At 35.9% G+C, this 26099-nt stretch overlaps 1 protein-coding gene across 7 annotated transcripts in view; it reads right to left on the reverse strand.

Moving 5' to 3' along the window:
* Positions 1-26099, reverse strand: part of PDS5A (PDS5 cohesin associated factor A) — a 129214-nt gene that overhangs the window by 19221 nt on the left and 83894 nt on the right. For 4 of the 7 annotated variants that reach the window (XM_078068527.1, XM_078068526.1, XM_078068524.1 and 1 more), the window contains 10 exons: positions 25209-25369; positions 21529-21652; positions 20561-20719; positions 18060-18128; positions 16776-16912; positions 13880-14003; positions 13374-13578; positions 12740-12854; positions 1744-1876; positions 1051-1170 (listed from right to left, as the gene is read on the reverse strand). In XM_078068527.1, coding sequence (XP_077924653.1) covers positions 1051-1170; positions 1744-1876; positions 12740-12854; positions 13374-13578; positions 13880-14003; positions 16776-16912; positions 18060-18128; positions 20561-20719; positions 21529-21652; positions 25209-25369 — 1347 coding nt within the window. Of the gene's footprint in view, positions 1-1050; positions 1171-1743; positions 1877-12739; positions 12855-13373; positions 13579-13879; positions 14004-16188; positions 16424-16775; positions 16913-18059; positions 18129-20560; positions 20720-21528; positions 21653-25208; positions 25370-26099 lie in introns of those variants that run through there. The other 3 variants (XM_078068528.1, XR_013446320.1, XM_078068529.1) reach the window with 3 other exon arrangements.

The following is a 26099-nucleotide window of genomic DNA, read 5'->3' on the forward strand; positions in this document are numbered from 1 at the left end:
GAAGTTTTATTAATTTTTTAAGTGATCTCACTTATGTTCTTCTATAAAATACTCTAAGGGAGGGTATTACCCTGAATATTCTGAAGCATATCTTAAGGTTTGAAAATGTATAAAAACTTTTAAATGATGTATTTTTTCCAATTAAAAATACTTAGGACTCTGGGGGCACCTGGCTGGCTCAGTTGGTAGAGCATGTGACTCTTGACCCCAGAGTCCTGAGTTCAAGCCCCACACTGGGTGTGGAGCCTATTTAATTAAAAAAAAAAAAAATTAGGATTCTGTTTTTGAAACAAAGCACAGGAAGCTTAAACTTCCAAATACTTCCTTAAAGCAGTAAATAAGTAGAAAACTTTTTTCTAAAAAAAGTTTTTAAATTCTGATTAGTTGGAAAAACAAAGAGCTTTAGTTAGCTGGAAAATTTACTTAGATGGAAAACTTAATTTGCTGATAGCACAACAAATGATGTATTATTACTACCATTTACTGAATGCTTATTATGTGACAAACTCTTATAAAATTATAGACAAGTATTAATAATTGCTCATAGGTATTATCACCTGCATTTTAGAGAGACAGAAATTGAGGCTTAGAAGAGTTAACTTGTCTGAAGTCCCTGAACTTAGAAGCTGCTTAGAATACATCATTCGCCGAGACCCAATTCTGTTAATTCTAACATTTTATTTCATTTATATTTATATTTCCACTGTACCAAACATTTTATTTCTTGCCTGATAAAATACAGTGTTTTAATAAAGTGAGATTTAAGCAATTTAAGAAATCTGAAAACTCCTCTTAAATACTAGAAATATCCAGAAGGAATAGCTCACGCAAGAATATCACCATAAAGCTTGATTTGCATTCTCCTACTCTGTAAGGTGAAAATGATATTTGTTCAGGGCTTTGGAAGACAATCTCCCATTCCTTGATATAAATACAAAGAGCTATTTCTTACTCTGTAGTCAAGACAATCCACTATTTGCCACTAGGGTTGATGGTAACTGAAATTTAAATTAGTTTAGTGTGGTGGAACAATGAAGAGAAAAAAATTACCTTTTCAGGTTGTGTAAAAAATTTCAGTGGAAGGACTGGATCCTTTGGTGAATCTGCATTGCACAAAGCACTTTTACTATTTATAACACACAGAGCCACATCACATACTGTATAAAGTTTCTAGGGAGGAAAGAGAGAAAGATCATATATAACTTTCAGTAGCACAAAATAACCTCAAGTACCAATTCTACCCAATGTATAAAATGAAATGAAAAGAGGGATATGTGGATATTATTTATTCCTTGAACATTTCACATTTGTGTTTGCATTTCTTCTTATGTAGCCTCCTGGTAAAAACAAAAAACAAACAAAATAACCCTTTACCTAATTAACATGAATGCCAAGTATGCATTAAAAACAAATAAACCAAACCAAATCAAGGGAAACATACAAAAAGGAATATCTACTTGTCTGTGACTTATTAAAGATTTGTAAGACAGCAGAGTAGTAAATTTTATTAGTTCTTATCCCCCTGCTCTGTAGAAGTTTTAATGTCCTTTTCAGGGTAATAAACATTCCTCCAATAATAGAATTCAATTATAATAAAATACAATAAAACTGACCATAAATATGTATTTTTATGAACATTCTGTAATCTAATTTATTATGTAATAGGAAAAACAAGTGGGACAAGGACTGTAATATTTTTTCCTGTAATTATCTTAATATACGCTGGCCTAACACATATCTTACTTCATTTGTCTTGGATTCATCTGGAGACTGGGCATCTTTTGTTAACTTGATGTTCTCTGCCATCTTCTTCATAAAGGCATGGCTATTGTTTTCATTCTTTGTCATTAAAACTTCAAGCATGAACCATAGGCACCTAAATGATAAACATATTCGCCTATTAAAAGAGACTAAAAGTAGGTGCTTTGCTTAATGGATTAGACATCTTATTGGGAAGGTCTGTTGTCTGGATATAACAAAGTAAGAGTGAAATATAAACTAAACCATAAAATATTAAAAATGAAAACATAGCTTAATACAAGGAAGTCTGACAGTTTCACGAGGCATGTAAAGATTCATTCTGTAGGTATTCAATAGACATTTAGATGATGTGACACGTATCACTGCCCAGCAATGATGAGGAAACCAGCAGGCAGCAGTCTTTCTTCTTTTGACTATTTGCAAACTATGCAGGTCTAGTATTTGCATGGAATTCTGCTGTGACATGACTCCAAATTGCATGTGCACAGTAACCGGTCATTCAGCTAAGCAGTCACAACTCAAACTATTTTTGCTTTTCCACTTATACTGTATACTCATTTAATACATAAAGTATCTGAAGGGAATACCTGAATTTCTAAAGTAAAAGTGAATCCCAAATCAGGATGAACATTAGAATCCTTGAGGAACCTAAATCAACAAATCTAGGGTAAGGCCTGTTTGTAGTAAGTTCCCAGGATGATTCTCAGGCAGCCATGGGACTTAACTGATTTACTGCATCAATAGGGGAGAAATAATTTGATGATAATGTATGCGTACTTCTTTGCCTATATTCTATGTGAATGTTTGAGGGACTACTGTAAGGGGGAAATTTAGCACTAGGTTAATGGAGTTCATTTTTAGTAGACCTATTTTAAAAGAACTATTAAAGTGAGTCCTTCAGGCTGAAATAAAAGGACACCAGACTGTAACTTAAAACCATAAGAAGAAATAAAGAACACTAGCAAATAGTAAAGGGTAACCACATAATATAAAAGCCAGCATTACTGTACTTTCAATTTTAACTATTTTTACATAAAGACTTTAAAGGCAAATGCGTAATAATTACATCTATGTAAATGGAAATAATGTAAAAAGATATAATTTCTATCACAATATCAATACTAAAGGGAGAGGGGTAGAGCTGTATAGGACAAAGTGTTTGTATACTATTGAAACTAAGCTGCTATTATTCAGTCTACGTTGTTACGAGTATTAGTTGTAATCTCTAAGAAAATAACTAAAAATACACAGAAAAGGGAATCAAAAAGGTTCACTACAAAAAACAAGTAAATACAAAAAATGAAGGAAATTAAGTAACAACATATATAAGACAGAGAAAACAAATAGCTGTATGGCAGAAATAACTCTTCACCGGTAATTACTTCAAATGAAAATAGATTAAAAGCCCCCAATTAAAAGGCAGAGATGAGAGTGGGAAAAGAGGAGAGGGAAAAAAAAAAAAAAAGATCCACCTATGTCTGTCTACAAGAGATTCACTTTGGTGTAAAACCACAAAGCATCTTAAAGTAAAAGATATATTTCATGCAAATGATAACCAAAGAGGGCTGGTAGCTATTTTATGATCAGACAAAATAGATTTAAGGTAAAAAAAAGACTGTAAGAGACCCAGAAGTACTACACTGATACAAGGTTCAGTTCAGCAAGAAGATACTACTATCATAAAGCCATACAAACCTAACAGAGCCCCAAAATTACATGAAGCAAAAATTGACAGAATTGAAGAGAAACAGAGGATTCTGCAGTAATAATCAGAAATTTCAATACCTTATTTTCTTTTTTTTTTTTTAAAGATGTAGGTATTTATTTCAGAGAGAGAAAGACAGAAAGCGTGAGAGTGAGCACAAATGGGGGGAGGGGCAGAGGGAGAGATCTTCAAGCAGACTCCCTGCTGAGCGTGGAGCCTGATGCAGGGATCGATCCCACAACCCTGAGATGATGACCTGGGCCAAAACCAAGAGTTGGACGCTTAACCAACTGAGCCACCCAGGCACCCCTTCAATACCTTATTTTCAGTAATGGATAGAAAAGCCAGACAGAAGATCAGTAAGAAACCGAGAACTTGGTCTGATTCAAGATGGTGATGTAGTAAGACCCCAAGCTCACCTTCTCTCAGGAATATGCCACATCTACAGCTACATATGGAACCAATTTCCTCTTAAAAAACCTAAAAGCTGACTGAGTGATGACTACACATTAGGCAAACAAGAAAAAAAAACACATCAAAGTTTGTAGGAGAGGCTGGGACACAATCTCACCATGAACTCCACCCCAGGTGCTGTGACCCACAACTAGGAGGAAACTCAAAATACCTGGAGCTTTTTCCTGAGGAGTGAAAGGTTCAAACCCCACACTGGTCACCCCAACTTCTAAGACAGGAACTTCAGAGATGAATCCCCGAAATGTCCCACAGTGGGACCCACAAGTCTAGCAATCTGAGAAATGCCTCTTAAAGGGTTTGTGTGCTGGAACTGACCTGCCCCAGGGCCCAGCTCAGAAGCAGCTTAAATTTAGTGAAAAACGTTAACCTGCTTATTAAAACCTTCACCTGAGGGGCAGGCATCTAATTCAACTTACACATCTAGGAGCCTGCTGGAACACTCTCCAGGGATGGAGACTGGGGAGTGCCATCTTTGCATTCTCCCTTTGCTGTGCTCCAGAGGACGAGTAGCTCCCAGAAGGGAACCTTTACACATGTCTGGTGCCCTGATTTTTGTGGGTGCTGCCCAGAGGGACATCTCTTGAACACCTGGCTCTGGAGAACAGAGGAGCTTGTGTTTCTGGTCACATGGGAATGTAATAATCACCTAGAAAGGAATTCAGAACCCTCCCTGGTGCCCCAGTTTTTGTGACTGCCGCCAAGGGACACTTCTACATCACCTGACACTGGTGGCCAGTGGGGCGTATGTTCCTGGATCCCAAAGGACTGTAACCAATGCGCAAAGAATGCCTAAAGAGCTACCAGCTACCACCCCTCCCGGGCACAGCAAGAGGCAATTGACCCAGGACCCTGGTTTTTCTGTCAAGTAGGCCTATTAGCTAATCATCATAACTGTGGCCTGAGGGCAGGTTTCTAATTAAAACAATCATCTAGAGGCTGACTGAAATCCTTCCCAGAGACCTCGGAGGGCAGGTGCTGTCTTCATGCTCACCCTCTGCCGTGCTCCAGAGCGCCAGTTCTCCTGGAAGGGAGCTTTGAGTCCAGTGCCTGATGCTCAGGGGGGACCCCTTAATCACCTGGCTGTGGTGGCTGGAGGGGCTTGCATTCCAGGGTCCCAAGGGACTGTGGTAATCAGAGGGACAGTTGTTGGCAGGCTACCACCCTCAGGGCACTGCACAAACAGCGGACTGAGGCATCCCTTCAGTTTTTCCTGTCAATAGGCCACTTCGTCCTTGAGCTTTGGACTAAGGGCAGGACTTAGGTTTGCCACGCATTTAGTGGCCTGTGGTGCTTCCTCAAGGAACAAAGGCATAGATGCCATCTTGGTGCTCTCAGTCTTTCTCCAGCTTGTTGGTGTCTCCCAGAAAGGAGCTCATATATTCATTTGGAACCCCAGTTTTTGTGAATGCCACCTAGCGGACATCCCTCAGGATGCCTGGCTCTGGTGGTCAGTGAGGTTTCTGCTCCTGGCCCCTCAGGATTGTATATATCTGCATACTTTTAAAAGCAGCTGCCTGAAGGTTTGGTTTCCAGTCAGTCTGAATCTAGGTGCAGAGATCCTCCATTAGAGGACACTGACAGCTCTTGGCACATCCTTAACTACTGGGAGCTATTAAAAATATAACAGGTTGCTTGGATAAACTCAAAGTTTTGAGAGATGACCAAGAGCTGGGTAATGCTGAATGAAAAGGTTCAACTCCTCCCCAAGGTCACTCCTTCAAGACTGGAAAAGATGGTGTTTCATCTCCTGTACAGAAACCAATTCAGAGGGTCAAGCAAAAGGAAGAAACAGAAGAATATGTTCCAAATGAAAGAATAAGATAACACCTCATAAAAAAGCCTTAATGAAAGGAAGATAAGTAAATTTATTAAGAGTTCAAAGTAATGGTCATAAAATGCTCACCAAACTGGGGAGGAGACTGGATGAACAGAGTGAGAACTTCAACAGGGATGAAATTTAACAAAGTACCAAACAGAAATCACAGAGCTGAAGAATAATGGAACTGAAAATTTCAACACAATAAAGGGGTTCAAAAGCAGACTAGATATGAAACAGAAAATAAGGATCAGTCAGCCTCAATAAAAGCAGCAAAAAGAAAAATAATGAAATAAAAAGTGAAAATAGCTTCAGGAAATTAAAGGATATCAAATGGACTAATATTTGAATTATAGAGCTTCCAGAAGAGGAAAAAAGAAAAGAGGCAGAAATCTTATTTGAAGAAATATGGCTGAAAACTTCCTGAACATAGGGACGGACAGACACCAGATCCAGGAAGCCCAGAGAGACCCAAAAATACGAACCCAAAGAGACCCACAACAAGACACATTACAATTAAAACGTCAAAAGTTAAAGACAGGAAGTGAGTATTATAAGCAACAAGAGAAAAAAAAAAAGTTACATATAAGGGAATCCCCATAAGACTATCTAACAGATTGTTCAGCACAAACTTTGCAGGCCAAGAGGGAGTGGCACAATATATTCAAAATGCTGGGGGCGGGGGGTAGGGAAAACCAAGAATATTTTACCTGCCAAGATTATCTTTCAGAATGGAAGGAGAGAGAAAGAGTTTTTCAGAAAAGTAAAAGCTAAAGGAGTTCATCACCACTAAAATGGTTGTCAAAGAGATGTCAAAGGGACTTCTTTAAGCAGAAAAGAAAGGGCCCTAATTAGTAAAAACAACACATGTGAAATAGTATCACTGGAAAGGTAAATATATAGTATGGTGAAGGTAGTGAATTACTTATAAAGCTAGTATGAAGGTTAAAAGACAAAAGTAGTAAAAATAACTATGATTCAATAATTAGTTAAGGGATATACAAGATAAAAAGATTCAAAATATAACATCAAAAACATAAAATGTGGGGAGGAGAGTTAAAACGTTGAGATTTAGGGGCACCTGGGTGGCTCAGTCCAGTTAAGTGTCTGCCTTCGGCTCAGGTCATGATCCCCAAGTCCCAGGATGAAGCCCCATATTGGGCTCCCTGCTCAGCGGGGAGTCTGCTTCTCCCTCCCCCTGCTCCTTCTCTCGTCCACTCTCAAATAAATAAAATCTTTAAAAAATAAAATAAAAAATAGCATGTCATAATTTTTAAAAAAAACGTTGAGATTTAGGGGCGCCTGGGTGGCTCAGTCGTTAAGTGTCTGCCTTCGGCTCAGGTCATGATATCAGGGTCCTGGGATCGAGCCCCACATTGGGTTCCCTGCTCTGTGGGAAGCCTGCTTTCCCTCTCCCACTCCCCCTGCTTGTGTTCCCTCTCTCGCTGTGTCTCTCTCTGTCAAATAAATAAAATCTTAAAAAAAAAAAGTTGAGATTTAGAATGGGATCAAACCTAAGTTATCGACTTAAAACAAACTGCTATAAGTTGTTATATGATATGTAAGCATCATGGTAACCATGAAATAAAAACCTATAGTAAATACACAAAAGATAAAGAGGAAGGAATATAAGCATACCACTAAAGAAAGTCATTAAACCACATAAAAAGTAAGCAAAAGAAGAAAGGAACAGAGAAGAACTACAAAAACAGCCACAAAACAATTAACAAAATGGCAAGCACATACCTATCAATAATTACCTTGAATGTAAATGGATTAAATTCTCTAATCAAAAAACACGGAATGGCTGGATGGATTTAAAAAAACAAGACTCATCTATATGCTGCCTACAAGAGACACACCCAGTGAAAGTGAAGAGATGGAAAAAGATACTACATGCAAGTGGAAACCAAAATAAAGCTTTAGTAGCTACACTTGTATCAAAATACACTTAAAAAAAAAAAAGATTTTATTTATTTGAGAGAAAGAATGAGGAGAGTGAGACAGCATGAGTGGGGGAGAATCAGAGGGAGAATCAGACTCCCCACTAAGCAGGGAGCCTGATGAGGGACTTGATCCTGGGACTCCAGGATCATGACGTGAGCTGAAGGCAGTTGCTTAACCAACTGAGCCACCCAGGTGCCCAGACAAAATACATTTTAAAACAACGACTGTAATAATACACAAAAAAGATACGTTACATAATAAGAAAGGGGTCAACAAAGTAGTAGATACAACCTTTGTAAATATTTATGCACCCAACATAGGAGCACCTAAATATATAAAGCAAAATTAACAGACCTAAAAGGAGAAATACAATAGTATTTATATAATTATTATAATTTACGATATATGGGGACTCTAATACCCCAATTAGTTAAATGAACAAATCATCCACAGAAAAACCAAGAAGAAAACATTGGTCTTAAACGACATATTAGACCAGATGGACTTAACAGATATTTACAGAACATTCCATACAAAAACAACAAATACACATTTTTCTTAAGTGCACATGGAACATTTTCCAAGACAGATCATATGTTAGGCCATAAAACAAGTCTTAATAGATTTAAGACTGAAATAACATCAAGCATCTTTTCCGACTATAATGGTATGAAATCAGAAATTACACAAAGAACAATGAAAAATTAGCAAATATGTAGAAATTCAACAACATGCTACTGAACAATCGGTTAAAGGATAAATCAAAAGAGAAATAAAGGATATACCTAGAGACAAACAAAAATGGAAATGTAACATACCAAAATTTACGGGATATAGCAAAAGCATCAAACATGGTAAGTTCTAACAGTGAAGGTCATAGTGATAAATGCCTATCTCCGGAAACAAAGTAATTTTACACCACACAGAACTAGGAGAAAAAAGGAACAAATGAAGCCCAAAGTTAGTACAAGTAAGGAAATAACAAAATTTAGAGCAGAAATAAGTGAAATAGACTAAAATGGCAATAGGAAAAAATACTGATGAGACTAAGAGCTGTTTCTTTGAAAAGATAAAATTGACAAACCTTTAGCTAGAATGACCAAGAAAAAAGGAGGACTCAAAAATCAGAAATGAAAGAGGTTATGAATACCACAGAAATACAAAGGATCATAACAGAATGCTATGAAAAATTATATGCTAACAAACTGAACAACTTAGAAGAAAGGAATAAATTCCTAGAAATATACAACCTACCAAGACTAGATCATAGAGAAATAGAAAATCTGAAAGACCAATTACTAGTAAGGAGATTGAATTAATAACTGAAAACCACCCAACAAACAAAAGTCTAGGACCATATGGCTTCCCTGGTGAATTCTACCAACATTCAAGGAAGAATTAATACCAATTCTTCTCAAATTCATCCAGAAAAGAGAAGAGGAGACTTCCAAAATCATTTTACAAGGCCAGCACTACCCTGATACCAAAACCAGACAAGGATGCCACAAAAAAGAAAAACTACAGGCCAATATCTCTGATGAACATAGATGCAAAAATCCTCAAAAGAATGTTAGCGAACTGAGTTCAACAATACATTAATGAAAGGATCATATACCATGACTGAGTGGAATTTATTCCAGGGATGGAAGCATGGTTCAGCATCCACAAATGAATCAATACCACATTAATAAAATGAAGGATGAAAATCATGATCATCTCAACAGATGCAGAAAAAGTAAATGACAAAATTCAACATCCATTTACGATAAAAACTCTCAATGAAGTGGGTATAGAGGGAACATACAAGACAAGGATGTCCACTCTTCACCACTTTTTTTTTTTTTTAAAGATTTTATTTATTTGACAGAGAGAGACACAGCGAGAGAGGAACACAAGCAGGGGGGAGTGGGAGAGGGAGAAGCAGGCTTCCCGCCGAGCAGGGAGCCCGATGTGGGGCCCGATCCCAGGACCCTGGGATCATGCCCTGAGCCGAAGGCAGATGCCCAATGAATGAGCCACCCAGGCGCCCCAACTCTTCACCACTTTTATTCAACAAAGTATTGGAAGTCCTAGCCAGAACAATTAGGCAAGAAAAAGAAAGAAAAGGCATCCAAACTGGAAAGGAAGAAGTAAAACTGTCACTAGTTGCAGATGAGATGTTATACACAAAAAATCCAAAAGACTCCATCAAAAAACTGTTAGAATAAACAAATCCAATAAAGTGGCAGAGTACAAAATCAATACACAAAAATCTGTTGTATATTTTACACTAATAATTATCAGAAAGAGAAATTATGAAAACATTCCCATTTATAAGTGCATCAAAAAGAATAACACCTAGGAATATACTTAGCCAAGGAGGTGAAAAATTTATATATCAAAAACTATAAGACATTAATGAAAGATACTGAAAACTCACAAATAAATAGAAAGATATTCCATGTTCATGGACTGGAAGAATATTGTTAAAAGGTCCATACTATTTCAAAGCAACCTACAGATTCAATGCAATCCTTATCAATGGCATTTTTCATAGAACTAGAAGAAATAATTCTAAAATTTATATGAAACCATAAAAGACTTTGAATACCAAAGCAAATAGTGACACAATAAGTTAATAATTACCACAAAGTTAAAAACCAGTTTGAAAAACATATTATTTAACACTTCAAATTACATGCTAATTAAAATTGTTTAAAGATCCTAAAAAATGTTGCATGCTAGACAGAACAAAAAAACATGTGCCAGTGATTTCAATTCTAACTCCAATTACTTCCTGTACGTCAGTACTCTTCTTCCCACATCATAGTTATCTCTCTTAAGTCTAATCCTTCTTCCACATCACTGCTTTGCAACTGAAATATGCTAAAACGTCCTCTAACATAGACCTTGTGTTTTATTTTATGGAAGTGCTTTCTGGGAAATGCCAAACTAAAAGTTTTTAAAGAAAAAAAATTGTAAATACAAATGTAAACATTTACAAGATAAACAAAAATAAGAATTGGAAGACATTTTGGGAATTAATTATTTTATCTCTTGCATTTTATGGGTAAGGCAATTGAGGGCCAGAGAAGTAAAGTTTTTCATTATGCAGCTGGGACTAGAACCTAATTATGTGGCTTCTTAAAGTATAGATCAACTAAAAGCCCTAAAAAAAATTTCTTTTAAACGTAGACTTATTTTCAAGCATTTGAAATAGAAAGACAATATTACTGGAATGATGTATTGGAAGCAACAACAATGAAATGACAAGCCTTCCAAATATAAGGAGCTCAACAGCTCAATGCTTAACAGTAATGTTGGACAAGATATAATATCTCTTCCAATTACGATACTGACATATTTTCAGTGATGAAAGCTGTAGCAGGTAGAGATAAATGTTGATTACAATCTTAGATCAGGAACAAGGTTTAATGTCACACATACAAAAATCATAATACTTTTATTTTTTATTTTTTTAAAGATTTTATTTATTTATTTGAGAGAGAGAGAGAGAGCAAGGGCACAGAGGGAGAGTGAGAGCAAGAAGCAGACTCGCCGCTGAGCAGGGAGCCTGATGTGGGGTTTGATCCCAGGACGGATCACAACCTGAGCCAAAGGCAGAAGTTTAACCAACTTAGCCACCCAGGCGCCCTCATGATAATTTTAAATACAAGTTGAAGGTACCAATTTAAGAGTGCAAAGCAAAATCATAATAACAGGACAGAAAGTAAATACCGCTTTAAAGTTTCTTGGAGGTCAGAGGCAAGGCAATCAATGTGGTTGCCGTTGGCCATTGGGCGTAACTGTCCCACCTTGTCTCCCTCAGTGCAACCCATCGGCCCTAAAGCAAATCTGAGTAATGAAGAAAACCTGAAATTGTTTGGGGAATGCAACAATCCAAATGACTATGGGCACAATTATAAAGACTGATCCTGTTACCGGAATGGTTATGAATTTGACCGACCTCAGAGAGTACATGGAGGAGGCAGTTATGAGTGCCCTTGATCATAAGAATCTGGATCTGGATGTGCCACACTTTGCAGATGTTGTAAGCATAACAGAAAATATAGCTGTATGTATCTGGGAAAACCTCCAGAAATTTCTTTCTCTGGGAGTTCTTTTATAAAGTAAAAAGTATATGAAACTGACAATACTGTTGTCGTCTATAAAGGAAAATTGCTTTTAGGGGTTAATACTGCAGAAAGATTAATTTCTTTCAAAGGTCTTTATATCCTTGGACTATTAAGAAGTCATCCCATAATTGTTACACCTCCACACTATGTTCTGGAGTGCCTGATTTATTGAAATCATTGTGTAAGACCTACTGTGAATTCAAATCTATTTTAAAACCAAACTTGTAAAAAACATCCTGTGTACCATTTAGAGTCTTTTATCTGTAGATTAAAAATCACTTCATTTTCAGTAAAATGTTGTGCAGAATTTAAAAGCAAAATAAATCAATTTTTTCCCATTAAAAAAAAAAAAGTTTCCTGGAGGTCATCTATAGACAAACTTAGGCTGCTTCTCACTCTTTCACCCTGTATCATACACAAGAAGTACCAGTTATTTAGCAAGTGTTTTTTAATTGCTTACTTGCCTGTCTTTCCACTAGATACACATCTCTCTGTGACTGGTGTAACAAGCCTAATTTTGTACTACCATAATCCTGCCACAGAATATTTCATGTGTACATGCATATTTTTAAGGCATCTTTTGAGTATGAAAGTGAAGTTTAGTTTCAAGAAGAGAAATTTTTACTACATGGCTTTCTAAATTATCGAACTAAAGTAACTGAAACCCATCTTAATACAAATACTCAAAATAAGATAAAAACGAAAACAACCAAACCAACCTATTTCAAAAACTCAGTTAATTGCAAACAGGAAACAAAAGAATCAAAAAGAACTTGACAGATGGGAAAAATTTTGTAAGATGAAATTTATAATAAAGCCACAAAGAAGTTTTTATTCTAATGGGAATAGTAACAGGAAAAAATTTATCATCTTTTCAGTAAGTAAAAATTTTTAAGATTCTTGAAAATCAACATGACTTACTCTTTAATATCACGAAGCTGATCAACATCTTGTGATCTTGTAAAATCTGGATCATGGGCTAGCAGGTGAATCATGTATGGAACTACATATTCAGGCAACAGTGATAATAATTTCTCTAAAGTGAAAACATTATTATTAACAATAGTAATAATAGCTTTTATAAAATTCCTCTCTAGTTTTGCATTCTAACCACTTCAGTTTCCATATTTTTTCTCAGTTATTTTAAAATTACAGGCAACATGCTATATAGATGATAGTTAAATACATTTCAATGTTGAAAGCTACTAAAGCCAAAAGAATAATTTGAGATTATACAGTGAGTCTTTGGTAAAGCTGGGAAAATAATTCTTTACTCTCTGACATCTGAGCAGTGTTTAAATCAAGTCACACTGCTGACCCCATAAGAAAAATACAATTCCTCCAAACAGTTTTATACATTATAAATAGCACTTAGAAACCAGGATTTTAGATGTTAAAAGTATATCACAACTATAGCAACAGAATTCTATAAAAATTAAAAATTGTAGTGTTTTTATAAATATACTACAATGGAAATATAGGAAATAAAACCCCCCTATAAATTGATACACTCATAAGATACATTTGCACACTTGGAGCTTTCAAAATTACTTACCAGTAGCCATGGGGTTCTGTTTAATGTATTCCCTGCGTATACTGATATTTTTTAGTAAACACTGTCGTGCATGTGCTCTTCTCTCCTTCACAGGATCTTTGGCACACAAGGCAAAGATCGCCATATACTCCAATGGGAGTAGTAACTTCACGAGAGCCTTATGCAACTTCTGAGCAAATATCTGCCTTACTTGGTAGCACTCATCCTACAGCAGCAGAAAACCAAAAATACTTAAATGTTAGTACTTTTAAAACCATGACAAAATAACCCAGTTAAGAAAAAAACTGGGAAACATTTACTAAAGAGCAGTTTGTCCCAAAAGTCTTCATTTTAAAAAAACGATTATATTGGGGAATAAATAACAATACTTAAAGGACATTTAGTTAGAATAGTAGTTATAATACCAATTCCTTTTGTGCACACAGTAAATGGATCTGTATTCACAGAAAGTAAATGTATTTAACTTTGAAGACCAAGTAATTGACAAAAATAAGAGGATTACTTACATTAATAACAAGTGCACAGAGCTGAAACTGTTCTGGGGTTATAATTTCATGGTAACAAGGTTCCTGAGCAAGCTTCATTATGGCACTACCAGCAGCTAATCGCAAGCGAGACATATCAGATTTACTATAAACAAACAAAAAAGAAATAAACATTTCCTATAACCATTATCATTCATAACAATGCTTTGATCCCTTTTTGGGTGTTAAGGTCTTTAGCATAATTTATGCTTAAAATAACATCATGTACAAATCTGGGAAAGCTACTTTGAGTCCTTGAACTCAACACAGGGGAAAAAGGCTCAAATCATTGTGACTAATGATAAATTTATCTGCCTTCATTTTTAGTTATGTTCTAGTGTAGATCCTCTACCACAGCCAAGCAGCTCTACTTACGATCACAACTACGGTAACTGCAATGCCAAGAAGAACCATTTACATCAGGAATGGTATTCCTCATTTTAAGAGGAATACACATTCGTTGTAAAAAACTTGATTAAATCACCTATCATATTAAATGTTTCCTACAGTTTTTAAATGCATGTACATACATACACCCACGTAATAAAAATCTAGCCTAAGCCTACGACTGATGAAATGGAGGGGCTAGCAATGGGGAGCTGATTTATACCACAGAAGGGGATGTATCAGACAAATATCTAAGAGTAAAGGATATGGAAATGAGACCCAGTGTCTATCTGGGCACCTAGTCTCTGGGGCAGACTTCCTTTTGTAGCCAAACCCCCCCGCCCAGGAGGTCCAGCCCTTCCACCCCCGCCCAATAGTTTTTTACTCTCTAACTGGTAAAATGGGACAATGAATGAGATGAAAGGACAGTGAGTGTTATTTCAACTTCTATGTTAAACACAGCATGGTTATGACATTTTAAAGACTTCAGGAAACGTGGAAAGCTGGCTGAGTCCATCATTAGCATACAAGAGGAGACAACATGGCACTCCTGGACTACAGGATTATCAGAGTGAACACTGGTATTCTTTTTTTTTTTTTAAGATTTTATTTATTTATTTGACAGAGAGAGACAGTGAGAGCAGGATCACAAGCAGGGGGAGTGGGAGAGGGAGAAACAGGCTTCCCGCGGAGCAGGGAGCCCGATGCGGGGCTCGATCCCAGGACCCTGGGATCATGACCTGAGCCGAAGGCAGACGCTTAACGACTGAGCCACCCAGGTGCCCCGAACACTGGTATTCTTGAGGGAACTTCAAATGGCCTCTGAGACAAATGATTCAGGAATTTAAAAAAAAAAAAAAAAGCTACCATCTGGGTGCTTAAGCCTGTGCTAGGCTGTGTGAACACTATCTAATTTTCACTCTGTAAGTGAGCAAATTGAGGCTTAGAAAAGTGATTTGTAGAAGTTCACACGCTTAGTAAATGGAGTGGAGAGTTGTAGAAGTTTCTGATTCTAGAGCTCAAGCTAAACCATGGCATATATAATACCTAATTAAGATTTGCCTAATATTTCATGACATGTGTGTTCCACAATTAACCAATCCCTTATTTTCTGTGATTAAAAATGCTGGAAAGAACATGTTTGTATGTATGTTTTTGTATGATTCTTTTATTATTTCATGAGTGTAAAAATAGAGTCAAAAGGGTAACATTTATAAGGATCTAGACACAAAATGCCAAACTGTCCTGCCAAGACTGTGCCAGTTTATATTAATAGGAGTAATGAGGGGACCCATTTCCCTGAACCCATGAAACAGTGATTACTTTAAAAAATATTTTGCTCATTTTATAGTCAAGAGGTATCACTAAGTTTAAACTGTATTTATTGTATTTAGTTGATGTTAAACATTTTTAAAAAGGTAAACTGATAATTCATAGTCTTCATCTCTATTGAGGATTCTGCCTATTTATCACTACTTTATAAGAGCTCATTATTAAGCCTTTGCCACAGTTTCCCCAAATGTAAAACTTATTATCCCTAACTCAGCTCTAATCTTCTAATCTGTTCCTACAATACCCTTGGTTTATTCTATGATAAAGATAATTTTCCATGGTTTTCTTCAGTTTATCAAACCATTCAGCATCTTTACCGTAATTTGCTCATTTCATAATCTCCTCCATTAAAATGCATATTCCTTGGAAGGAGAGATTTTATACCTTTAAAAAAAAGCACAGCAGTACCTAGGATGACAGTGCTCAATAAATAATGAATGCATAAATGAATAGTTAAATTTGTCCTGTAATAACACATTTTAAAGTAGGAATGCATCACAAGTAGAATTCTGTAGTTTTATCTGTTGGTATTCCTGGACCCTAGTAAATCAAGAATTTGAAACAAACAAGGGTCATGAAAAATTTGCTTTTATTTTCATCTTAAAATGAACAGAAAGAAATGGTGATTTCACAACACAGTGAAAATGTGCAGAAATGGAAACAATTTGGTTTTTTGCATTCGCAGAACCTTGTTTTAATCTTCTGCAAACCACCAGGAGGGCTGTGACTTTTCCTCCTTTGAACCCCTCCACTGAAGCTTGTATTCTTTTCGTGGTATCCAGTCACCCACCTTGTCCAATCACTATACTACAGGGTAAAAGGTAGGAACTGAATCTTATCTGTTTTTGCTGCAATGCTTTTTCATGGTGTTTTGCAAAGTGTAGTATTTCAACAGATATTTGCCTAAGTGAACCAAAAATGTTGAAGCCAACTGTAACATATAGTGATTATGACTAAACATTCACTGGAAAAAGTTGGTCTTTAGAAAAGAAACATTCCATCATCATTGAGTTGAAAACCCCAAGTGAGTACATTAGATCTGATCCCAAAGCATATGGTGCAATTACAACATGCAATATTAATTAGGTAAATAATTCCTACTATGTAAGTTCTACCAATATTTTGAGCTGTAAAAACTGGAAAGGAAGAAAGATCTCACCTGATCCTCTTTTGCTCTGTCAGGTCACCCTCACTAACCAACATCGCTGATAATAATCGAAGAGTTGAATTGGCAGATTTAGACTGGTTGTTTTTCATACCCAACAGCCACCTTACCAGAAGTTTAATTGCCTGTACCTATAAAATATTAACATGCTAAAAAAAAAAGGAACTTAAAATTCCAATTAAAGGGAAGATTAATTTATGTCAATTAGATTAGTGAGGTTGCTTAATTGCTGGTGGACATGTTTTATTAAACAAGTCTGTAGGATAGTAACAATAACAGTAAGAATATTTATTGTTTAATCGATAATAGGCACTTTTCCCAGAGCTGTACATGTATTAACTTATTTGATGTTCAAAACAAGCCTACAAGGGAGGTGTTTTTATTTCCAATAGATAAGGCAACAGAGACACATTACTATGATAGATAACTTGCCCAAAGTCTGGCTCCTGAACCCAGGCTTTTTGCAGTTGCCCAAAATTTTCAAATTATTTGAAAATATATCGTTTAAAAATAACTATTTAAACTATACCTATTATAGTGATTAAAATGAGCTATTTAGATAGACTTTAATATTTTTATAGTACTGCAAAAACTACTTTGAAGAAACCACTAAGTCTGATTCTATCTGACTATCCTGATTAAAAAAACTAGGAGATTCCATAATTATTTGTGGTCATAATTTCTTGGAGGTTTATACTCAAAAGATTGCTACCAATACATGTGAAAGAACTAGCTAAAGGATCTAGGTGTTATTTACGAAATTTATTGACAATCTGGAAAAAAGAATTGATGGAACAGACTAGGAAGCTATACAAGGTGAAACAGATTATCAAGGAAGATGGTAACAAAACAAGTCTTGTCTTCAACCCCAATACCACCACTTTAAAAATTAGTTTTACTGAGAGACATTTTGTATCTATCAAAAGTTACCAATTCGATGACAGCCATCTGTTTTTGCCAAGTTAATATTCATATTTTTATAGAGAGTGGTAGTTAGGCTAGACCTGAGATGCTTCTGAGCATCGACATCCTACAATTTCTGTGTAAAACAGCCTCACTGAAATTATTTTAGCAGGCATGAAGTTCTACAGAAGATGCTGACATATCTATATATAAATAACTCAATGAGGACTATAATTTCTTTGAGAGAAACAACTTTTGATTTAAAAATAAAGTACCTCATTTAAAAATACTATTAGCTGTCAGATTAAAGAAAAAGGGTGTCTATGAATGTTCATTATTTCAACACAAAAGTTATCAAGGCCTACACAAATTTACCTTTGCTAGTACTTCAGGGGAAACCTCTTCATCTGGAGACCATAATTTTCCATTCTTCTCACCTGTTGACTATAGACAATTGAATATATTTAACTCTTAGAAAGATTTTTTAGAGTTTCCTTCATTAAGTTTTTCATGCTGAACAATGCAGTGCTCTAGGAAACCTATAGGAAAGTCACCAGAGCTTGAAAAAGAACAAAGTTGGAGGACTTGAACTTCTTGATTTCAAAACTTACTACAAATTTATAGTAATCAAGACAAAATGGATGGCACTGACATGTATAGGCATATAGACCAATGGAATGAAATAGAGAACCCAGAAAACCCTCACATATATGGTCAACTGATTTTTAACAAGGTTGCTAAGGCCAATTACTTCAAACAAATGGTGCTGGAAAAACTAGATATCCACAAGCAAAAAAAAGATGAACTGTTACATCATATACAAAAATTAACTCAAAAAAAATAAATCAAAGATCTTAATTTAAGAGCTAAAACTATTAAAACTCTTAAAAGAAGATACAGGGGAAAATCTTCATCATCTTTGATTTGGCAAATATCTGACAAGGGTTTAATACTCAGTATATATAAAGAATTCTTACAACTCAGCAACAATAAACACCCCAATTAAAAGTGTGCAAAGGACTCTGAATGTCCAAGAAGATACACAAATGGCCAAAAGCACATGGAAAAAAAAAAACACACAAAACCTTTACACTGTTAGTCATTAGAGAAACACAAACCAAAACCACAAGATACTACTTCACATCCACTAGAATGGCCATTATCAAAAACAGAGAAAAGAGGAAGCATTGGCAAAGATGTGACAAAAATTGGAAGACTTGTGCATTGATGTTAGGAATGCAAAAATGGTACAGCCACTGTGGAAAACAGTGTGGTGGTCCCTCAAAAAGTACAACATAGAATGACCATGTGACCTAGCAATTCCACTCCGAGGTACAGATCGAAAAGATTTGAAAACAGGGTCACAAATGTTCCCATCAGCATTATTCACAAAAGTTAAAAGGTGGGAAAAAACACAACTGTCCATTAACAGATGAATAAAAAAAATGTAGGCTACAGATACATTATTCTGGCATTAAATGAATTAACTTCTGATACATAACACAAATGAACCTTGAAGTCATTATGCTAAGTGAAATATGCCAGGAACAAAAGGACAAATATTGTATGATAAGAGGTATCTAGAAGAGGCAAATGCAAAGTCAGAACAAAGTACAACAGAGGTGTTACCAAAGGCTGTGGGAAGGAAGCAATGGGAGTTACTGGTTAATGAATGCAGAGTTTCTGAGATTAAAATGTTCTGAAAATAGTGGTGACAGTTACACAAAAAATGTGGGTACATATTTTAGGTGGTACTTTGGGTCATTCTGGAGAGTTGTTTGGCTTTCCTGGGTATTTCCTATGTATACAGGAGGCATACAGGGTATAAAACTTTTTATTTTTTAAAAAACCAAATCAAACAAAAACACCCACCCAACAACAAAAACAAGAATGTTGGTGTATGTAAGTGATAGACACTTAAAAATGGCAAAAATGCCGTTTATATTAGGCATATTTTACCACACAAACAGCAACAAAAAAGAGCCATTGTAAACTACAATCTAGTCAATCTAAGAGGGGTCTTAAATTTCACGTTTGTTGCCATTCATATCTATCAGTAGTGCAAAGAACAGCCTGAATGTGTTGAGTGGGAAATGACACTTTGACCATGCTCTTCCATTCTTGTCTATTACATCCAAATGGGGGAAGGGAAAGAGGATGGAATGCACGGGCAAATGTCTTTCTTTTTAAGTTTAGATATCGAAGGTTCCAAAGACTATTGGATCATGTGGAAGGAAGAGGTAAGCTGGATAAATTAGCACTGCATTGAAAGTCATCCACAATGATCCAGCAGGTAAAACAGATTTGTCTTCATTCAACAACTTTTTAATTTAGATCTACTTGGTAAAGTAGTGATTCTTAATCAGAGGTGTGTTTCAGGAATCACTTGGCGTGCCTTTTCAAGCTGTATATTCCCAGGCTCCAGCCCAGAGTTAATAAATTAGCATGTATGCACATACACGTGTGTGTACCCACCCCACACACTTCAATAACTAAAATGTGCATCTAGTGCCAAAAATGCAATGTAATTATATTTCAAAACACTAGTTAAATACAAATCCACTCATATTTTTAACAACATCTGATAAAATTCTAGCACTCCAGTAAATTGTCCTTCAAATGTTAGGATAATAGCATTTGACTTATATTTTTTACTTCATGATTCATCCATCTCATGTTCTCATTTTTTCTTTCTTAAATGTTAAGTTCTGGTAATAGCTACATAAAGTCAGGATGTCATTTGGAAATTTAAGTAAATAAGGAGGGAAAACACAATAATTTAAAAGGAAAATTAAATAGAGAAGCAGAAATGTTTCTGTGATAAAGATGTAAATAGTTTTAGTCTTATTCTAAATTTAATTAAATTAGAAACTTACCCTGTCATTCATTAGCAGATCTTTCACAATAAAATTTGCTACTACAGATTTCATTGGGGAAGCAAATTGATCTGGTGCTAACATAGAAATGTGGCCCAATGAAACTAATGGAGTTATAAGTTGTTCTGGTACATCAGCATTCAGACTCCTACTGAGTGGCTATAAAAATAAAACAGTCAAAATTACCAGTTTTGTTTTATAAATATCTAGACATTCTATGGAAACAGTAAATGTTCCTGACCCTCCTGAGTTTGTTGTGCCCAAAGCTGTGCTAATATGATCAAAAGTAGCTTCAGCCATATTAGACACTCAATTTTTATTTCAACTACTGAAATTCAATAAGATTGAAAGAATCCAGGAAAAAAAAAAAGCACACATAAAAGGCAGAAGTAAAAACAAGAACATTTCTGCGTCATCAAATCAGCATTATTTTCAAGCCATCTACAATAATAGGCTTGTTATGTTGGTGGACTTCTTACCCTATGGGGACATTTTAAAGACCATGGACCATAAATAAGTGTTCACTGGGTTCTGCTGATACTATATCCAATTTATAATAACAGGTGTACCTTCCCAACAGTGGAATCAGGTCAAGGATCACACATAAGAAAAGGCAAACAGGACTAATTTTCAGGTAGGGTTTTCAGGTACTTTAAACTGGGTAGTTTAAAGTTACTTTCTGAGGATACATACCACAGAGCCAATAAAGCTAAAACTAAGTAAAATGTTCTAACACAAACACACAAAATATTCTTCTGTATGTAGGATTTGAACATATAATGTGAACTAAAGGCTATGAATACAGTGCTAAAAAAAAGAGAGCCCCTGCTCCCATAGAATTTATATACGAGGGTGAGACTAAAAAACAGCCAAAAAAAATCTACCTTCTATCTTCATCAAACCACACAGCATAAAAATAAAAATCAACATAAACGCATCCATAAACGCATCCTATATATTATATATACCTCAAAAATCTGTGCAAGCTGGACTTCTTTATTTGTGAATATGGCATGTATACAGTGAACAGCCTGTTTTGCTTGGTGTGGAGTACCTCTCTTTGCTTTCTGATGTAAAATGGGAATTAAGGTCCTGTAAAAAATAATATCATAGTTTAAAAAAAAAGCCCATACACCACAAGTAGTTCTTTTGGTTGTCTCCTCTACCTACTTTCCCATAACTGTTTGGATGTATGCTGGTAGAGAAGCCTCTCATTATTTTTTAAATTTTATTTAAGTAATCTCTACACCCAATGTGGGGCTCGAACTCTCATGACGCTGAGATCAAGAGTCCGTGTGCCGCACCGATGGAGCCAGCTGGGCACCCCGAGGAGACTCCCTTAAAAATTACCTCATCTACAGAAAGATTTAAAGCTCCTTATCTGTCCTCAACTATAATCCAAGAAATACAATGTCTCAAGAAAAACTACTTCTGGGGGCGCCTGGGTGGCTCAGTCGTTAAGCATCTGCCTTCGGCTCAGGTCATGATCCCAGGGTCCTGGGATCAAGCCCTGCACTGGGCTCTGGGCTCGGCAGAGAGCCTGCTTCTCCCTCTCCCACTCCCCCTGCTTGTGTTCCCTCTCTCGCAGTCTCTCTCTGTCAAATAAATAAATAAATAAATAAAAAAGAAAAGAAAAGAAAAAGAAAAAAAGAAAAAGGCTACTTTGGGAGACAATTTCTGTTTTAAAGCCACCTCATGAATATGGAGAAATAAACAAGCCACCCTTAATTTATAATCTAAAACTTGCCCCATGCCATACTCTTATATCTACCTTCTAAGTACATATTCCTAATTTTCCATTTCCCTTTCACAATCCCCTTCAGTTATTTTAAAGCAGTCATGGAAAAAAGTAGCAAAAGGCCAAGTTTTATTAAAAAGTTGAAATGATACCAGTGAAACAAAGTATGCAAGGATACAGACATATATTGGTAGAGGAGTAATAAAAGCATCTAACGATTATTGAGTACTTGTGCCAAGCACCTTTCTAAGTGTTTTTACATGGATTAAGTCAATTAATCCTCACAGTCACACAAAGAGGACTGTTACATTAAACAGATAAGAAAACTAAAGGACAAAAATATTATTTATTTAAGCTTCTTAAGCTGACGGAGCTAGTATTTGGTGAGGTTGGGATGTGAAGATGTGTACTTCTGTTCCAAGATCCCTGCACTTAACCTCCAAATTGACACTGAAGATCAAAGTAAAACAATCTTTCCTTAGGACAGTATGTACTTTATTGTCCTACATTACAGTCTTAAGCATTAAATGTTGATGATATGGGAAAACACTGTACGAAGAAAACAGCATGTGTGTATCAACCTATAAAAAAACAGGTATATACATCAAGTAGATAAAATACTCTTAAAAATTACGAAGTGTTGATAGTGACTCTTTTTCTCCTTTATATACCCTAAAGTTTCAGCTTTTTACAATGAACATACACATATTTTTTTTTAATCAGAAGAAAATCTATTTAAGGCAAAAAAAATATAAGGAAAAATACCTGTCATTCATTTACTGCAGTGGTCCTATTTTATAGATTATAAGGTCAGTTGTGTCAAATACAATGGTGAAAAAGGGTCCTCTCATGAAAACAGGAGGCTGGACATTAAGAGCAAGTACCCCAGATTCCAGGTCATGCACCTCAACCAAAAAACTGGAACATATGCTAGTCAGCATAAAGTGGATTTGACATTTCTGAGTATGCCACATTTCTTTGTACGCAGGTTTAAAATGGTAAGCTAGGGATTTCTATGCCCAAGCAGCCTCCTTAACTGAGCACTGTCTTTCTCTCACAAACTCATTTACCAGTAACAGTTCTTATAAATAACACAAGTAACAAAGGGAGACGCAGCATTGATCAAATTGTTGTTAAACGTATTATTAATTCTTCTTAGTCTAATGAAATGACAACACATAAATCAACTTTAACCTTTTTCCTTGTTGTTCTAGTGTGCTATAATCTAATGATGCCATCAAGGTTATTGTTGAGGCCTGCACTGTTGTGCTTCTCTGCTTTTCAATGATTCTCTCCTTCCTTCTAATTAGTCTTTTTTTTTTTTAAGATTAAAAAAAATTTTTTTTTAATTAGAGAGAGAGCACAAGCAGGGGGAGCGGCAGGGAGAGGGAGAGGGAGAAGCAGGCTTCCCGCTGAGCAGGGAGCCCGATGTGGGGCTCGATCCCAGGACCCTGGGATCATGACCTGAGCCGAAGGCAGACGCTTAACCGACTGAGCCACCCAGGCATCCTTTTCTAATTAGTCTTAAGAGGTTTTGGGGCGCCTGGGTGGCTTAGTCGGTTAAACGTCTGCTTTTGGCTCAGGGATGGAGCCCTGAGTTGGGCTCTCTGCTCAGCCAAAGCCTGCTTCTCCCTCTCCCTGCTGCTCTGCCTACTTGTGCTCTGTGTCAAATAAATAAATAAAATCTTAAAAAAAAAAAAAAAAGAATAAGAGGTTTTATTCCTTGTGTCCAAAAATTAATGATTCCATCTATCCCCATTTTTCCACTGCTTCATTTTGGATAGAATTCCTTTAAGAATAAATCCTTTACCTTAAAAAAGGTTCTCCTACCTTGAAAAACTCACCAGAAACTTTATCCTACTGTGTCAATGGTTTTTTTTCAATGTACAAATATAAAGATTATTCTCTCTAGACTATAAACTCCTTGAGAACAGGGACTGACTGTACTAATTCTTTATTATTAGCCAGTACAGTTCTGAGAATGAAGAGAATGTACAATAAACATTGACTTATTTCTCAAATTAAACTATTAGCTCACAAATTTAATAAAAACTAGGAGTCAGGAGTCCTCTTATCCTATTATTACCTGGTAAGGAAAAACTGGTTTGATTTGGATATATCCAAAACTATTTGCATATACCCTGAACATGTGATTCAACAGCTATCAGCAATGTGTTTTTCTTCCAAAAGACATCTCCCACATCTTTTGTCTAAATATAAACTCTCAGCACAAATTTGATCCTAAGGCAACCTCCTTAAGATGCCAAAGTAAAAATATCAACATGTATTTCATTCTTATGGTGAAAGGGGAAAGGTAAGCTTGAGAGAGAGATCAAAATTATCAAAGCACCACTGCCAACAACCAACCAACTAATAAGATACGCTATTAAGCACACTACTTGATTATCCCATTCTTTGGTGAGACATGAAGGTGGCAGCTATGGAATTTAAACCAGCTGAGAAAAAAAAAATGAACATACTTAGATAACGAAGATATATTAACCATAAATTTGAAATTCTGTGAAAACTCTTGATTATTAATATTTAAAAATCTTGTTATAAACAAAGTTTCAGTTTGTTCTTTTAATGGTGGAGGAGGAGAATGAGGCAGAGTAAAGATAAAACAAAGGATACAGAAAAGTAGCTTTTTTTTTTTTTTTAAGTAGGCTCCACGCCCCACATGGGGCTCGAACTCATGACCCTGAGATCAAGAGCTGGATGCCCTACAGACTGAGTCACCCAGTTGCCCCCAGACAAGTAGCTTCTAAGTAAAAATTCTCTTTCCTCGCTCCTATCTTCCTCCATGAAAGGGAAAATGGACTGTATGGCTCCCACACTTAAAAAACTTTTGTGTTAAAACAACAACAACAAAAACCACTTTGTGTTTACCATGAGAAAAAATATACTCACGATCGTATCTGGGGTAGGTCTGTTTCTATTTTGTGGCCTGTATTTCTAAAAATTTGTATAGCAGCTTCTGCTACCTTGTCATCTTCCATTCTGAGGCACTGTAACAGGGACTCATATGTCTCTGCAGAGTGGAACGAGGTAGGATGTGTGAAAGACAGAACCTGGAGGAATAGATACAGCTTTAGAAGTACAGACAATGGTTTTAATCCATTAAAAGATAATTATATTTTCTACTATAAATACAATTCAAAATATTGGGCTGCATATGCTAGCTATACAGAATGAAGATTTTATTTCATAGCCTCCTTTGCAATTTGTTGCATTTAATCAGACATTAGCAGAAATATTGTGCATTAGATTCCTTAAGAGAGCTGATTTATAGCCTTTGCCCTATCTTCTTCTTCACCTCTTAGTCTATCCTGATACTGGGAATGCAGAAAACGTGGCTCCTTTTTTATGGACTGCGATATTGTGAAGTGAACAAAATGTTAACTCAGCTTTATTTCGCTGGCAAAAAGATACTCTATAAGGGATATTTTAAGTGGAATCCATCACAAAAAGTGCACTGGGTGTAGCTATAAACAAGCCATAACTGTGAACTTTTATCATGATTACAAACATAAATAATTATTCCCTTATTTATGCCTACATAAGTCCCAGTCTATCCCAAAGGAATGTACAGCAAGTTAGACATCACATGTCTACAAAGTTTACTTTCTATGAAGTGGGAACAATTTAGTTAGCATAATATCAGTAATAAGGGCTAAGTGGAGAAGTGAGGGGCAGGGGATGGAGTATGTAGTCTTCATTAACTTATTCAATAAGCATTTATTTACTGGGTTATAAAGTAAAGAGATTGTCTCATTTGGTTAGGTTCTTGTTGATATTTAG

Source organism: Halichoerus grypus, chromosome 3, assembly GCF_964656455.1.
Source record: "Halichoerus grypus chromosome 3, mHalGry1.hap1.1, whole genome shotgun sequence".
Classification (NCBI taxonomy): Eukaryota; Metazoa; Chordata; class Mammalia; order Carnivora; family Phocidae; genus Halichoerus; species Halichoerus grypus.